This window comes from Miniopterus schreibersii (genome assembly GCF_964146895.1).
Source record: "Miniopterus schreibersii genome assembly, chromosome: 19".
Lineage (NCBI taxonomy): Eukaryota > Metazoa > Chordata > Mammalia > Chiroptera > Miniopteridae > Miniopterus > Miniopterus schreibersii.
In genome coordinates, this window is record NC_138119.1 from 11,604,279 (window position 1) to 11,621,718 (window position 17,440).

General features: G+C 43.9%; 2 protein-coding genes across 10 annotated transcripts in view; one reads left to right on the top strand and one right to left on the bottom strand.

The window, feature by feature from the left end:
- Positions 1–5,296, bottom strand: part of PIP5K1A (phosphatidylinositol-4-phosphate 5-kinase type 1 alpha) — a 37,656-nt gene extending 32,360 nt beyond the window's left edge. For 6 of the 9 annotated variants that reach the window (XR_013997723.1, XM_081121499.1, XM_081121497.1 and 3 more), the window contains exon 1: positions 4,731–5,231. Coding sequence is in view for 7 of the 9 variants with exons in the window: in XM_081121499.1 (XP_080977625.1) it covers positions 4,731–4,809 (79 nt within the window). In the remaining 2 variants the exon portion in view is untranslated. Of the gene's footprint in view, positions 1–4,730; positions 5,240–5,275 lie in introns of those variants that run through there. The other 3 variants (XM_081121495.1, XR_013997724.1, XM_081121498.1) reach the window with 3 other exon arrangements.
- A 4,214-nt stretch (positions 5,297–9,510) lies between these two features.
- VPS72 (vacuolar protein sorting 72 homolog) lies at positions 9,511–16,650 on the top strand. Its single transcript, XM_081121965.1, has 6 exons — positions 9,511–9,714; positions 13,349–13,501; positions 13,675–13,789; positions 14,170–14,346; positions 15,344–15,488; positions 16,068–16,650. The coding sequence occupies exons 1-6, from the start codon at positions 9,598–9,600 to the stop codon at positions 16,453–16,455; spliced, it is 1,095 nt and encodes a 364-aa protein (XP_080978091.1). The 5' UTR covers positions 9,511–9,597; the 3' UTR covers positions 16,456–16,650.
- Positions 16,651–17,440: the final 790 nt, after the last annotated feature.

The following is a 17,440-nucleotide window of genomic DNA, read 5'->3' on the forward strand; positions in this document are numbered from 1 at the left end:
ACATACTTCCTGAAGTATACTTTTATCCTTGATCAAGAAAATACATCTAGTAAAAAGAAAAAAGAAAATGACAACTTTGGTCTTGCTGCTTGCTTTATGTCAAGTAAGAATATCCCCAAATCCTAGGAAATATCCATATTAAATGATAAAATAACCACCTTCTCTCCTGTTCTGTCTTTGGCCTAATGTTATCTCTGTTGTTCACTTCACAGGCCACAGCTTTCATTATATTATCAAAGAAAAATAGGCTGATAAAATATGTAATAGTTAGTACCTAACACATATTTGAGCAAAGTTATTACTCAAAAGAGTTTTATATCAACCCAGAACAGCACACAGAAATTAACAAGCAAACATACTATTCTGATATTCAAAGACTTGAGCAGCCATGGCAGAAATAAATGATTGATCAAAAACAATGACATTTCACCCTGGCTGTGTGGCTCAGTTGTGTCCTGTACACCAAAAGGTTGCAGGTTCAATTCCCAGGTCAGGGCACATACCTAGGTTCCAGGCTCAATCCTCCCTACCCAACCCTGGTCCCTGGTCCAGTCAGGGTACTTGCAGGAAGCAACCTCTCACATCAATGTTTCTCTCTCTCTCTCTTACTTCCTCTCTCCCTAAAAATCAATGAACATGTTCTCGGGGGAAGATTAAAGAAGAAAAAAAAAAAGACAAAAAACCATGACATTCTGATGTCAGTTTTCTGGCAGAATCTACCAAGGGGACAAAAGAAAAAAGGAAGAAGGACTGGGGTGGTCAAAAACCCCTAAAAGAAAGCAAACAGAAAAATCTTTCCGACTTTATAAAATACAAACCAAAAGGTATTTAGTGATATTCTGACTACATGACATTCTGTTCTATCTACATTCCCAAATTTCAGTTTACTCATTCCAGTAAACTGGCTTAAGTTGCATTACTTTTCACTAGTATAGAAGAACTGAAGGGAAAGGAATCAGCCTACGAACAGTTCATACTGTACACAAAGGAAACAGACAAAAAACCCTCAACAAAAATCCCTACCATTTAGAGTTATCAGATTACAGCATAATTTACTGACGGAGCCCTGCTGGGAAGAACAAAGTCACCAGAATCAAGGCCCTAAGCAAAATGCTTCAATACTGTGTCCTGTTTTCCCCAGTAGTTAAGAAAAAGTCAGGAAAGAAGCTGTAAAGTTACCTCCAAATCATTGTGCTTATGATAAAATCATATATGTAAAGAATGAGAATTTCAGAAATGTTCTGATCTGAAGCAAAAGGAGTTACAGGTTCATGATCTTCTAAGGTTTCAAGTTATTTTTCTTGGGGAGTCACATGTGATTTTATCACACAGCTCTTATTTCAGAGGAGCAGTGTACACCCTAGCATTCTAACTTTCTAACTCTTCCACTAACTTCAAATCAAGTCTCTAAAACAGAGACACTTTACTGCCTTCATGGTAGTTAAAAGGGGACGCAGTGGCTGAATTTCAAGTTCTTGATGGACTAGTCCAACTAGATGGTCACACAGTCAACAGCACTTTATCAGGGCTGATTTTATTTTTAAATGTTGCTGCCACTGTACAAATAATGAGGATGCAGGACAAAGGACGAGAAGGAATAAATTTCCTTTACTTACCAAACAGCTGAGACTAGATGGCAAACTGCACCATCTTTTATTAACAACCAAAGAGAAGTGTGAGAACACGACGATGGTGGCTGCTGTAAGTTGATATTCATTTGTAACTGCTTCCCCCAAAATCCAAACATGGTAATTACTCCAGTGGGAAAAGACGTCAAACAGAGCTTGGAGCATATGGTTTGCTCTACCCTTGGTATTTCACTTGTCATCAGCATAAAAGACCAGCCCTGGCTTAATGGCAAAATAATCTAGACAGGGGTTAATACTGGCAGGGAACAACTGTTTTAAATCACCTGTCCTTCCTAATTTGAATGCTAAAAGATATGAGCCTCCAAAGGTTATGAGTGGCTTATTTAAAACTTCAGTCAAGCTGTCCTGAATCCTGACATTCTTATTTTGTACCCATTTTCAGCAATGCCAGGCAATCTTGCTTTTAGTTTTAGGGTTCAGAGTTTCACCAAAATTTAAGTGAGTTCAGCTAAACACCTAAGAACAATAAGTTGGTTTTAGAATAGTTAAAACACACACACACCCCTACTTTGAATTTCTACAAAGCTAGCCTTCTAGGTTTTAACAATTTAGGAAATCATAAACCATCACTTATTCCTGCCAATGTGCCAATGTCCTATTTCTCCAGGTACTATCCAGACAGAGCACCACTCTCCTCTAACCACAAATAAAACTGATTCTTAATAGCCTCTTTTACATCAGAATCAAACATCCTATACTCTTCAAAAACATATCTTTGAAATGTTGTATTAAATTTACTAAGCCCAAACCTAGGTGAAAATGCAGATACGCAAAAAGTCAACATTGCAGGAAAAAAGTCAACATTGCATATTTGCATACAATAATCCCATAATATTTTGAGGAATATTTATGAACAGAATTTTTCTTAATTTCTTAATCCAACAGTTTCAGTATTTGTCAAAGAAGCAGAGAAGGTGGGTGTAAGAAACAAAAGTACAAAAAAGGACTCTAAAGGTATTTATGTTGGACATTTTTACACCTTGACTTCAGATATCAACATAGGAGTCAAGGTGCTGTGAAGTCCACTGAAACCTAATATTTGACTTTCTGGTGAAGACAAAATAGGAAAAAACATTTATACAACCTGAATTACTAACTGCAAGCCCTAGGATCTGGCAGAAAACATACAAAAACATCAAATAGTGACATCTAAAAAAGACATGACTGCCCTGGCCAGGTAGAGTGTTATCCCAAAACGCCAAGGTTGTGGGTTTGATCCACGGTCAGGGCACACACAAGAATCAACCAATGAATGCATAAAGAAGTGGAACAACAAATTGATGTTCTTCTCTCTTTCCCCCTTCCTCTCTCTCTAAAATCAATAAGTAAATACTAAAAAAGACAGGACTATCTAAAGTAGTAGAGATGGAAAAGAAGATGTATCAGTAAGTGACAAAGAAATACTTCCTTTTACTCCTAAATCTGTCCACCTAGCCAATACTTCCATGAGCTAGAGGCTGAGTCAAATTTTAGGATATAAACACATGGTTTTTAAGATCACTCTGGTTAAAATAAAATTTTTTTAAAAGATGATTAACCTCGTTTCTAAGAGAAAATACGCAACTTAATAGTTAAGAAGTTTAAGGATTACACATGACCATTCTTCTTTCTTGCACTGGAGGAGGGGAAAAGAGGATTTAAATTAAGAACCTGCCAAATAAAAAAAATCTGTCATTTTACTTTACCCTTCTTTACACTTAGATGCAACATGAGTTGTTTTGGCTCTCTAATGCCTTTACAGGAAAGGCAAAAATCACCTCTCAAAGAACTAAAAATAGATGTACATAAATAAAACTGCAGCTTATGAAAAAGATATTTGTGACCAGTATTAGCTCATCTGAGCTGGAATATGAAAGGTGGAATCCTCTCCTTAGCCAATTCAAAATGGCAAGGATTCAATCCCAGGTGTAAGGAAATGTCAGCATCTCAAGTAAAGCATCCAACATATGGTAGCCCATCCTGTTCAGTGTCGAAGCAACAGTCACTATGGAACACCAGACATTTCTGATGGAAGCTCTAGAACAGTTTCTGACTCAAACTCCCCACACACACATCCCAACACCACACATTTTCCCTCCTACACACAATCTGTTGCTTTTCTTGTGGGCTCCAAAGACCTCTCTCAAACTTCAATAGTTTCTAAATACTTTGAGCTATAGTGCCTGGCTCCATTCTCCAAGTGCCAATTTCCTGATACCGACTAAGCATTCTTCCAGTCCATTTCCTATTATGCAATATTCCCCCACAGCACTCAGGGCCACCCCCCGCCCCCCTCCATCTTACTCAGGCCTAATTCCCAACATCACCCCTCTCAGCCTCTACTGCAACTCCAGACGACTTAATTATCCCACCTCCTCCATCTATTTTGGGGGTATTTTAACCCTAATTTCCCACATTTTTCAGGCTCCCTTCAATACTGCCCATTCCGTCCGAAAGTTGATCAGTCTAGAGATAGGAGTCAACAAGGGAGGACGTTTGATAAAATATGTGTCTGTGCGAGCGAGCGCGGGGGAGGGGGAGGGCGGGGGCACGAAGTGAGAAGGAATGACGCATTAGGGGGAGTGTCCAAGGGAAAAGATGTCCCCATCAACTCCCACCCCCAACAAAACTCCCAATTCCCTAAACTCCCCAGCTATCAAAAGCGTCCCTTCAATTCCGTTTAAGTCCCATGGCTTCTCTTCCACATTTTCAATTAACCTCACAACCAACTAGGATTCTACCTGCCTCTCACACTAAGTAATTCCTCTCTATTTATAAGGCCTCCATTTACTTTACTCCCTTCGGTTACCCTGCTGTTCCCTTCCTACCCCCACCGTCAATCTCCACCTCTTCCGGACCCTACTACTTAAAGTCCTCAACTCCGTCAACGTTTTTGACAGCTTCCCTTTCCTCAATAAATCCATCTTTTCCTCAGACTCCCCTGCCCACTCAGAAAGCCCTGCTATTTAAAAGCCCAACCCTATGTGTTCTTTACCAGCAACTCTATTGACATCCCCAGCTACAGGTGCCCTCCCAGGTCTCGCTCTTGCTCTCTCCGTACAGCCGTCATCAGCCCCCTGGTCTACCCTCCGCCCTGATTACCTGAGGATGAGGTGCAGGTAGAAACCCCGGGATCCATGGACGAAAACCCGACCGCCGACTGCCCAGAGGCCGACGCCATCTTGGCAGCCCCCTCCCCCTCAGCGGCCTCACTCCCTTTCAATCGGGCTCTTCCTCTTCTCGGAGTCGAATCTTTCCCACTCTGTTCACAAACACTGCGTTCTGACAGCCACCTTCCCGCCTCCTCCGAGGCCTCTCTCAGCGACGTCGGGCAGGCTCCCGGACCAGCTCAGGGCTGCACCACTTGGCTGGCATGGGGACAATCCACGTCTCGCACCCTTTCTGCAACTTTAACCGCTTCCCGCGGGAGCTACTGTTCCCTTTCACCAAGGAATAGGCTCAAGCCGGCTGCTGGACCCCGCGTCTGGACCAAACCACACCTAAAGCAATAAAGGGGGCGTGAGAAGTCCCGGCAGAGCGAACGCTCGCTCCCCCTACTCCTAGCCACAGCCTGTTTATCGCCCAACCCTGCCGCTCCACTCCGGGCGGCCAGCGAAATCCAGGCACTGCGCATGCGCCCAACCTACCGTTCCATCCCACTCAATGTGGGGGAGGGAGGCCCTGAGAGAAGCAAAGCCAATCGAGAGGCCTACTCCTGGTCACATGATGCAGGTCCGGCGTGGCTTAACGAATCCCGGGGTGGAATACATGTGCCCAGGTCCGCGGACAGCCCCTATGGTGGCTCGGTGGAGTCAATTTAGTTCGGCTCTTTCAAAGAACCAGAATGCGTTGCCTAAGTTCATTTTGAGTTAGTTCGGCGGGCCCTCTCAATTTTACAGCTCAGGGAAGAACTCCCTACAGAGTCACTGGTGTCAAGTCAGAGACTTTAAGCAGTCAAATATCGCCACCAATAGCCCATGCCACCAAGTATCCTTCCGGCTCTAACTGCCGTGTTTACTATTTAGTTTAACGTGCATGCAAGTCTTGCCCTCCTCTGAATGACATTTGAAATAGATGAACACTTTGCCTCAAGCTCAATGCTGGGCACAGTGTCAAAAGGGAAGATGCGCCTGTCCGGGCATGGCTCAGCGGTTGAACATGGACCTATGATCCAGGATGACAGGCGTTTGATTCCGGTCAGGACACATGCGGGGGTTGCTGGCTGGATCCCCAGTAGGGGGCGTGCAGGAGGCAGGCAATCAATGACTCTCATCATTGATGTTTCTATCTCTCTCCTTCTCCCTTCTCTCTGAAATCAATAAAGATATTTTTTTTTAAAAAAAAAAAAAAAGGAAGATGACCAGGCCATATTACAAGCTTCCCATGATCCAGGCCCTTAGCCTCTAACTCTGTTATCTATGTTCCAAAGGGCATGGAGACACACAGAGAAATTCTCTTTCTAGTGTAGTCTTCGCACTAACCCTGCTCATTTTTAACAAAGTACCCTGGAGGTTGTGAACTCTGGTGGGGATCTGAAGACCTGTCTTTCTCTGAGGAGAATGAACTGCCAGAGAGCAACCACTGCGTTTGATTCACTTTTTTTTTTAATGTGTTTTTATTGATTTCAGAGAGAGGAAGGGAGAGGGAGAGAAAGAGAAACATCAGTGATGAGTCATTGATCCCCAGCCTCCTGCATGACCCCTACTGGGGATCCAGCCCACAACCTGGGCATGTGCCCTCACTGGGAGCAGGCGGGCCTTGGTTCACTCTTGTATCTTCAAGCTACTCAAGTGATGTGACTTTGTACATAGTAGGACCTCGATAATTATTTGTGGAATGAATAAATGAAGAGGAATGGAAAAAAATCCTAGGCTTGGTAGCCCCCAAGGTGACCTGGTTATTCTCTGATTCTTTCTGAGTCCTCAAAAAGGAACCTAGGACCTCAAGGGCCAGAAAATATCCCTAGGCACTAACCACTGCCTTCTACCTCTCCCTCATTAAGATCTAAAATAATTGTTTCCCTGCTGCCACCTGCTGGAATATTCATACTCCTTTGGCTACTGAAGGGTAGACAAACTTCCACTGATTGGATTGCATTTGTGATTTCATGGCAATGGAATTGTGTAGCACTGAAGTATTTTATGATTGCCTGTACCTACACTTCCCCCCACCAACTAAACAGTACAAAAACTAGACATGTGGGCACACACTATCTAGCATAGGATTTGGCTGATAGATATTTAATAAATATTTGTTGGATAAACTATCTTTGTTTCCATAAAAGGCATGGAGTTGCTACCATTTTCTGAGTTACTTTAAAAGTCAGCTGTAGCCCAGCCGGGCGTGGCTCAGTGGTTGAGCATCGACGGAGGATCCAGGCGATCAGGGTTCGATTCCCGGTCAGGGCACATGCCCGTGTTGCGGGCTGCAGCCGATCGATGACTCTCATCATTGATGTTTCTGTCTCCCTCTCCCTTCCTCTCTCTGAAATCAATAAAGATATTTAATAATAATAATAAAAAAATAATAATAAAATAAAAGTCAGCTGTAGCCCAGCTGGGCGTGGCTCAGCAGTAGAGGGTGGACCTAGGATCCAGGAGATGCGGGCAGGAGGCAGCCAATTGATGACTCTCATCATTGATGTTTCTATCTCTCTCTCTCCCTCTCCCTTCTTCTCTCTGAAATCAATAAAGATACATTAAAAAAAAAAAAGAATCAACCAATAAATGCACAAACAAGTGAAGCAACAAATCGATGTCTCTCTCTAAAATATATTTTTTAAAAGTTTAAAAAAATAAATCAGCGTAGAGGTAAAGTTGTTTCTGATTTAGAAACTGGAAATGGACCAATAATTGACTCACTATGGCAGTTGGTCAAATGGGGGGTTTCTCCCTGAGATTTGATCTATGAATCATCCCAAAAGAAAAGATCTGTATTTTGCAGCTTCTTTCAGTTCTTTGTTTCTCTTTTATGGACCAAAATATGGCTACTGTTACTTCCTACCACCTTGTATTATGTCAGTCTCCCTCACAAGACTGTGAACATTATAGGGCAAAGATTATATCTTATCCATTTTTATATCTCAAGGATCTAGAATGGTGCCTGGTACAGAGTAGGTGCCCAATACATATCTCTTGAGTATATGAATGAATGAAGGCAAAATTCAAAAAGTTGGGCTAGTGGTATCTCCCATCTTTTCTCCCTAAACCTTGTCTCTACTCCCACTCCCACTCAATCTCTGGTGTGCTCTGAGTCATGGAGCCACTCTTGCCCAGTAACATTCCTGGCATAGCAGAACTTCGGTGACGTCACAGGGTGTGGAAGCAGGGGCAGAGCAGGACATGTTGGCTTGGTGCAAGGGAAATGGAAAAGGGAGTTCACCAATGTAGACTTTGGAAAAGAGGGGCAATCTGATGATCTCAAAATAGGGCCACACACACACATACAGCTTTATTAAAGTGAACTTCACGTCTTAAAACAGTTCCTAAGGTCAGAATGGAGGGGCTAGGGGCTGCCAAGATGAATGTAGAGGTAAAATAAGAGGATGGGTATTTAATCATTCAATTAGTCATTAATTAAATTACCATTATCTACCCCCAATGATATCTGTCCCTGGCACTATGAGAGTTGCTGGTATACACAGATAAAGTCCCTGCCCTCAAAAAGACCGCAGTGTAGTGAGAGAGACAGACACATAAATCATTAGAATAAAACATAATAGGTGCCATCATAGAGTATGTATAAGTGCTGTGGTTTGACAACCATACTTTCTGAATAAAAAATGGGAAGAGTCCTGGCTAGTGTGGCCCAGTTGTGCACAGAAGGATTGGAGTTCAATTCTCTGGTCAGACCACAAGCCGAGGTTTTGGACTTGATTCCCAGAGGGGGCGTGCAAGAGGCCACCGATAGATGTTCCACTCTTAGATGTATGTTTCTCTCTCTCTAAAAATCAATAAAAATATTTTTTTTATTGGAAGAAACATTAACACAGAGGCTTGACAATACCACAGACTATTTCAGGTTGGAACTATTCTAGAGAATCAAGAAGGTGTGATCTCCATGGTTATGAGAACTGTGCTGCGAAGAGAAGAATGAATGTGCAGGAAGACTTCATTGTCCTATAGAATTAGAACTATGCCAAGTAAATAAGAAAGGAAAGGAATTCTAAGAAGAAGGAACAGCATGGAGGCATGACAGCGAATTGGATGTTAGGGAAGTGATGGTAGAATAGAATGATGTGGCAGGAGGTGAGGCTAAAAAGGCAGGGAGAGGCTAAATTATGAAGGCTCTTGAGTGCCACGTTAATAGTCATCACCTATTAAACATCTATGTGTGTACTAAATACAATGCGAAGCAGTTTAAAAGGATTACATCTCTTAATCTTCTCAACAACCTTCAGAAGAGAAAACCTCAGAGAGAGATGTAAAGCTACGTGTCCAAAGTTAAACAGCTAGAACCTCTAGATTCAAACTCCAACTCTTAGCTGGCGCTAAGACTGCCCTTAAGGACACTTCTATTCTGCCCCAAGGGTTTTGGACTTTATCCTGCAGATGATTGAGAGCCATTAAAGATTTTTAAGCGGAAGAGTAACAAAGTCTGGGTTTTCAGAGTCCTATTGGTAGCAGAGTGAAAAACGGGCTGGTGGAGAGGGAGACCGGCCTCTTCTAAATGCAAATTTGTTCACGCCCAAATTCTGAACTTAAGGTAGTAGGATAGCGTCACCGTGTGGAATTTCCACAACGCAGCAGAGCACGAGTCAGGGCTGGGAGCTCCGCGAGTGGGCGGGGCTGAGGAGCAAAGCCAGTTTAGGGGGCGGGACTACGAGCCCCTCGACGCTCTGCTGCTTCTGCCTGGAGACGGCCGGCTTCCGCTGCCGCCTGCCACCCGCAGGTGGTGGTGTCGAGCGCCGAGCTCCGAGAACAGCGCTGGGTGAGGGGCCGCTGGTGGCGGCGCAGTCTCGGTAGGCGGTATGAGTTTGGCTGGGGGTCGGGCCCCCCGGAAGACTGCGGGGAACCGGCTTTCTGGGCTCCTGGAGGCCGAAGAGGAAGATGAGTTCTACCAGACGACTTATGGGGGTTTCACGGAGGCAAGACCCGGGCCCAGGAAGAGGGTGGGGAGGAAGCTAAGGGGAGTCCTGAAGGGAGAAACCTCGGACAAAGAACGGGGCGGGGAATAGAGAGGCGCCCTGGCAGTTGGTACTCAAGACGGGGTGGGCGAAGGGTGAGCGAGTCGAGGGTGGCGGGATTGGCGGGGGAGGGAGATACAGTGGAGTCCCAGAAGGACGAGAGCCCTGGACGGGGCAGGGATAGAGAAGCTCTCTGGGGGCACCCCAGAGTAAGGTGGAAACCTACCGTGTACTTCTCTGGTTACAGCTCTCACCGCACTTCTGACGTCTAACGCGCGTGTCATGTCGTAGTCACGCATGTATACCCGTTGGCCCACTCTCCAAAATAGAGGGGCTTAGCCTACTCCTTTTTCAGCTTTAACATCTCAGTGTAAACGTCTCTTTAGATAACCCTTCCTTGACTGTCCTAAAAAGTGTCATTTATTTCCTTCACAGAACATTTCACTTTGTAATTAGATTTGGTTTGCTTACTTATTTATATTTTCGTATTAGTTTGTAAGCTTTTTAGGTTGGAGATAGTGAGTTTTGTTCAACAGTATACAAGTGCCTAGTCCAGTGCCTGGATTGGGTTGGCATTTGTTAAATTTGTATTGAATCTGTCCATTCTTTAAACATGTGGAACACCTAGAGCAAGCCATTAATTGTGATACGCTCTAGGAAAACAATATTAACACAGCTTTGACCTGGCGGGGTGGTTCAGTTGGTTGGAACATTGTCCCCCACACCAAAAGGTTACTGGCTGCATTCCCGGTCAGGGCACATATCTAGGCTGCGAGGTGGATCCCTGGTCTGGGTGCATGGGGGAGGCAACCTATTGATGTTTCTCTCTCACATTGATGCCTGTCTGTCTGTCTGTCTGTCTCTCACTCACTCACTCTCACCCTCCTTCCCTTTCTTCGTCTCTAAAATCAATAAACATATCCTCAAGTGAGGATTAAAAAAAACAAAAGTAAAAATTAAAAAAAACACACCACAGCTTTGTCCTTATATATTTCAGACCCTAGTTTGGAACTAGCTGGATTAACTTTTTTTATATATATCTTTATTGATTTCAGAGAGAGGAAGGAAGAGGGAGAGAGAGAGAGAGAAACATCAATGATGAGAGAGTCATTGATCGGCTGCCTCCTGCACGCCCCCGACTGGGGATCGAGCCCGCAACCAGGCATGTGCCCTGACAGGGAATCGAACCATGATCTGGATCCTAGGCCGACGCTCAACTGCTGAGCCACGCCCGGCCGGGGTGGATTAACATTTAAAACATTGTGATAAGGAGTAAAATAAGTTGTAAGCATAGGATGCTATGGTAACATGGGAGCCTGAGTTGTCAGGATGGGTATCCCTGGGGGACATGTTGTTTATGCTGAGGACAGTATGAAAAGTAGGCCTTGGCTGGATGCAGAGCCGTGGGATTGGGAACTGGGGGAGAAGAAAGGTTATTCCATGGAAGGGGAAGGGCAGAATGTGTAAAGGCACTGAGGTCCTGGTTCTCCACCTGCACATCCACTCTTTCTCCAAACCGGAAGGAAAATAAAGATGGATAAGGATGGAGGAAGTAGTCATGGGCCAGACCATGTAGAGGCGTGTGAGCCATGTTAGGGTTAAGGAGTTTTGCTCTTCATCCAGAGTATTGAAAAGATGATGAAATTTGTACTTTAGAAGATTACTCTGTAATGAAGAGAATGGTTTGAGGAGGACAGTAGGAGTAAAGAAACAGGAAGGTTCAAGTGAAACTATGGCAGTAGAATCCACAGGACATGGTGACTGATTGGGAGTCATTACTTACACAGCGCTACCCAGCTAGTTTAAAATAGAACTTTCTCATCCCTCTTCCAAAAGCCATGATCCTATTCCTGTCATTTTACGAGTCATTATTTAATATGCACCCGTCATGCTTCCAAAAAGGATTTAAGGAGGCGTACGTATAAACAAAAAGTAAGAACAGTAAAAATAGAGATCATAAGTACCGGGATCCTCTGCTGAAATGGTAATAGCAATTAATATTAAATTTAGCTGTGAGCTCCCTGGCAGTCAAATCCTGAATTTCTTATTTTAATAAGAAAGAAGCATATACGTTCTTTAAGAGAGACTAAATTGGTTAGCATTAAATCCTAGGGAGAGCCCGGCCGGGCGTGGCTCAGCGGTTGAGCGTCGACCTAGGGTCCAGATATATTTAAAAATAAATAAATAAATAAATAAATAAATAAATAAATAAATCCTAGGGAGAATTCCCCTCCTTATATAAGATATATAAAGTAATGGGTTTGGTAGATGATGTAAAATCATTCTCTTATCTAATCATGTCTATTAATGACCCTTAATAAAAGCCAAAGGAATGGTAGTAAATTGGTAACTTACTTAGTAAAGCGTTTTTTTCTTAATCCTCACCTGAGGATATGTTTTTCATTGATGAGAGAGAGAGAGAGAGAGAGAGAGGGAGGGAAAGAGAAACATCAGTGGGTTGCCTTCTGTATGCACCCAGACTGGGATCGAACCCAAAACCTGGGTATGTGCCCTGACTAGGAATGGAACCCCAAACTTCGGTGCTTGGGACAATGCTGTAACCAACTGAGCCACACCAGCCAGGGCTGAAAGCATTTTGATTGGGCACTAACCTAATGTGTAGTTGAACTACAGTACTACCCTTTGGTGATACGACTTAATACCAGGTTAGAGCTGAGGGGATTAATGTGTTCCCAGGTTGTCTTTCACAAACATCATTGGGAGGAAATGATGGTCATCAGTGCAAGATAGAACTCTGGCAGGCTTGGAGTGTCAACTGTCTCTGTTATTTGCCTACTTTGGCAGTGTGTGTACCAAGATTAGCCCATTAGCCTGCATCACTGATTGAAGAGAGAGCCACATGTTTGAGGCACAGTGCCCACCCAGTCAACTCCTTTGCCCCCAGTGTTGTTTTTTGTTTAAACCTTCCCAGGCCACCAATCCATAACAAGTATGGCTTCTCTGAACACCTGTAACATTTTATGGCCATCTGATACTTTATATGTTGCCTTGTGCCCTAGCCGGTTTGGCTCAGTGATTAGAGTGTTGGCTCTTGGACTGAAGGGTCCCGGGTTTGATTCTGGCCAAGGGCACATACCTCGGTAGCAGGCTTGATCCCTGGCCCTGGTCAGGGTGCATGTAGGAGGCAACCAATCAATGTATCTCTCTCACATCGATATTTCTCTGTCTCTCTCCTCCTTCCACTCTCTCTGAAAAGCAAAGGAAAAAAATATCCTTGGATGAGGATTTAAAAAATATATATATATATGTTGCCTTGTATTACAACTTTCTTTTATAATTATGTCTTGCCCTCTAATAGACTGTAAAACCCCTGAAGGTAGAGACCAGAACATATCCTTTTGTACCCCAGCACTTAACATGGTGTGCTACAGGTAAAGAGCAGTCAATTAATGTTGGGAAGGGTGGTGCTAGAGCTAAAGGCCATCAGCTAGGAAGGTTTCTTGCCTGAGGAAAATGAATGGCTAGATGGGAAGGAGAGTGGGACAGCCCTCATCAAAGAGAGCAAAGAGATTCTGTTCTGAGGGGCGTTAATGACTCTAATGCCAGTGAGAACCTCGTCTCTCTGTGTCCTCAGGAATCGGGAGATGATGAGTATCAAGGGGATCAGTCAGACACAGAGGATGAGGTGGACTCTGACTTTGACATCGATGAAGGGGATGAACCATCCAGTGATGGAGAAGCAGAAGAGCCAAGAAGGAAACGCCGAGTAGTCACCAAAGCCTATAAGGTGCAGGGGACTTCCTGGTTTTTTGGACTTCTTTAATTCCTATTCTCCCTTTCATCAGGTCCCAGTATTCCTCACACCAGTCCCATTTCCTACAGTGCTCGTTTTCTCTTAAGATTCTCATCTTCTTTCTCATCATCTCTTTTCCTTGGTGTCTGATTCCATTCTGTCCCCAGGAGCCTCTCAAGAGCTTAAGGCCTCGAAAGGTCAGCACCCCAGCTGCTAGCTCTCAGAAGGCCCGAGAAGAGAAGGCACTGCTACCACTAGAACTACAGGATGATGGCTCTGACAGTGAGTGGGGACATTTGGGTCAATTGACAATACTGGAATGTGCTGATGAAAGTATTGTATCAGTGTCAAATATACTGAAGTTGATAACTGTACTATGATTATGTAAGGAAAGTCCTTATTCTTAGGAAATTTACACTGAAGTATTTAGGGGTTCAACTTAACTCTGATTATTCAGAAATAATAAAATACATAACACACATACAGAATGCAAATGGGGCAAAATGTTAATAGTAGGTGATATGGGTAAAGAATTCATGGGTGTTCTTTGTACTATTCTTGCAACTTTTTTTGTAAGTTTGAAATGATTTCCAAATAAAAAGTTTTAAAATTAAAAAATAAAGGAGGTGGACTAATTTCTTCCTCTCTGACTTCCTTCCCAGGTCGGAAGTCCATGCGTCAATCTACAGCTGAACATACTCGACAAACATTCCTGCGTGTACAGGAAAGGCAGGGCCAGTCACGGCGGCGAAAGGGACCCCACTGTGAGCGGCCACTGACCCAGGAGGAGCTGCTCAGGGAGGCCAAGATCACAGAGGAGCTCAACTTACGTTCACTGGGTCAGTGTGTAGTTTTGAGAACAGTGGGTATACGGGCTGAGGAACATGAGAAAAACTAAGACCTGGAAGACCTAAAGAACTCAAAAGGTGGAGATTTGGGACAAGGAAATCTGAAGAAAAAAATGGGAATAGTAAATGATAAGGAGCAAAGAACTAGTTAGTTATGAAGGCTCTGAGGAACAAGTATTATTGAGGTGCTTTAGTGTAAAGTAAGAGTTATATAGAACTGAGTTCAAATCCTGGTTCTGCTGTTCACTTGCTATAAGACTGCAGGCAAATTACTTAACCTGCTTGCCTCTTGCTTTCCTTTTCACAAAATAGGGTGGCAATGCCTAGTTTAATAATCAGGAGAATTGGAAATTCAGTAGAATCAGTCAGTTCATAAGATAAATTGCTTAAAAGTAAAGCATTTTTTAAGTCTCGTCAGTTTATGTGCTACAGTTGTGTACAGTACAAAAACATTTCTTTATAGGGTGTTCTGAGTCTCAGATCATAAGAGGTACATGAGAAATTGAGGGAACAGCAGATTTCATATGCTTACTTTGGGTCATACTTTCATTCAGTGGAATAGGGAAATAACAGGTAAAATTGTCATCAGGAAGTGTATTTCAGCTCTTAATAGGGAAGACCTCTGTAATGACTAGAGATGCCTAAAGATGTAATGTGCTGCTTTGGATGGGAGCTAGTTGACAGGGCAAATGTGGGGAGTATTTGGGGAACTGACTAGGCTCCTCCTCAAAGGGTTCCTTCCAACTCTGAAGTCCTGCAGTTCTAAGTGAGTGAGCCAAGTGGACTTGAGAAATGAGTAAAGAGGATGTCAAGAGGGGCGAGCAGAAAATTTATAAGGTGGAAGATGCTAGAGGACTAGAGGACTTTCATAATTGGCTTGTTCGGCAGTGACTAGACAGCCAGGAAGATAATTGAGAGATTGTAGGGCAGAACCGGGGCATGGGAAGAGGAGGAACTGGCCATCTCATTCCTTTTCTTGACCCTGAAGAGACGTATGAGCGACTTGAGGCTGACAAAAAGAAGCAGGTTCACAAGAAGCGGAAGTGCCCTGGGCCTGTAATCACCTACCATTCTGTGACAGTGCCACTGTTGGGGGAGCCAGGCCCTAAAGAAGAGAATGTCGATGTGGAAGGGTGAGTGACTCTCAAGTGGGAAAGGGAAAACTGATGTCTCCCTTCTTTAGCTGTATTCTCTCAGCCCATTTCACTTGCTTTCCTTGCACAGCTCTCACTGATGCTTGGATAGCTTTCAGATTCTTCTTCCCTTCTGCTCCTTATTTCTTTCCCTTTCAGCCTCTTCCTCTTTTCTGTTTTCCATCCAGCCTAGCTTTCTTTCCCATCTGTCATGGTTTAAAAAAATATTTTATGTTTTTACTGATTTTAGAGAGAGGAAGGAAGAGGGAGAAGAGAGAGAGAAACATCGATGCGAGAGAAAAATCGATTGGTTGCCCCCCACATGCACCCTGACCAGGGATAGAACCTGAAACATGGGTATGTGCCCTGACTGGGAATCGAACTGACAACCTTTCGGTGCATGGGATGACGCCCAGCCAACTGAGCCCCGCATGCCAGGGCTCCCATCTGTCACTTAATAGTTTCTTGCAGAATGTTGCCATCACTCTGCCTCCTCTTCCTCTTTCCTTAACTCTCTGATCTCTTTATCTGTTGTTTTCTCTTTCAGCTCTTTGTATTTTTCTCTGTCTTTTCCCTCAGGCTTGATCCTGCTCCTACGGCTTCTGCATTGACTCCCCGTGCTGGGACTGGACCTGTTGTCCCTCCTGCTCGCTGCTCACGTACCTTCATCACTTTTAGTGATGATGCAACATTTGAGGAATGGTTTCCCCAAGTGCGGCCCCCAAAGGTCCCTGTTCGGGAGGTCTGCCCAGTTACCCATCGTCCAGCCCTATACCGTGACCCTGTTACAGACATACCCTACGCCACTGCTCGAGCCTTCAAGATCATTCGTGAGGCTTACAAGAAGTACATCACTGCCCATGGACTGCCACCCACTGCCTCAGCCCTGGGCCCTGGCCCACCACCTCCTGAGCCCCTCCCTGGCTCTGGGCCTCGAGCCTTGCGCCAGAAAATTGTCATCAAATGAAGAGATGTTTAGTCCTTGGAAACCTGTTTCCTGCCCTGACTTGGGCTCTCAATGTTCTCCTTCCTCTCCTTGTTTCTCCCTTTGTCATCTATAATCTTTGCCCAGCCCTTTTCTGTATTTCTTTCACCATCTTTTCCCCTAGTTCCTACTGGTTTTGTTTGTGTTTTTTAATCTAATAAAATAGAAAGATCCTTTTGTCTGGTGTCTAATCTAGGATTGGGAGCTAGAAGTATTTGTAAATGTCTGAGTATATATGGGTCTTTATATTTGTTTAACAGCATTTATCATGAGCTGCCCTTTTATTTATTTACTTATTTATTATTGGTTTTTAGAGAGAGAGGAAAAGAGAGAGAAACCGATGTGAGAGTGGAACATCTATCAGCTGCCTCCTACACACCCCTTGCTGGGGATCGAGCCCGCAACCTGGGCATATGCCCTGACCAGGAATCTAACCAGCACCCCTCGGTGCATGAGACGACACCCAACCAACTGAGCCACACCAGCCAGGGCAATCAGCTATCCTTTTTATTTATTATTTTATTGATTGATTTGAGAGAGAGAGAAACATCGATTTGTTGTTCCACTTATTTATGCATTCATTGGTTGATTCTTACATGTGCCCTGACTGGGGATTGAAACTGCAACCTTGGTGTATCAAGATGATGCTCTAACCAACTGAGCTACCTGGTCAGGGAGCTGCCATTCTTAAATTGTAAGGTATTCATTCCTCCAACTAGATTATAAACACTAAAATTAGACACCAAAACAAAGTCCTTATACTCACCTTTATATCAGCTTATAGTCACTACCTTAAGTATAGCAGACACCAAATAAGAATTACCTGATTCTCGCAGAACTCCAGTTTCTAGGGCTTAGGCTTGTATGAAGAGAAAAGGAGGAGGTGTCATGGCTGTTAGTGGCCACTAGAGGCTCTCAGGGCTGGGCAGAGTATGGGGGCTGTGTATATGTGATCTCCCACTACCCC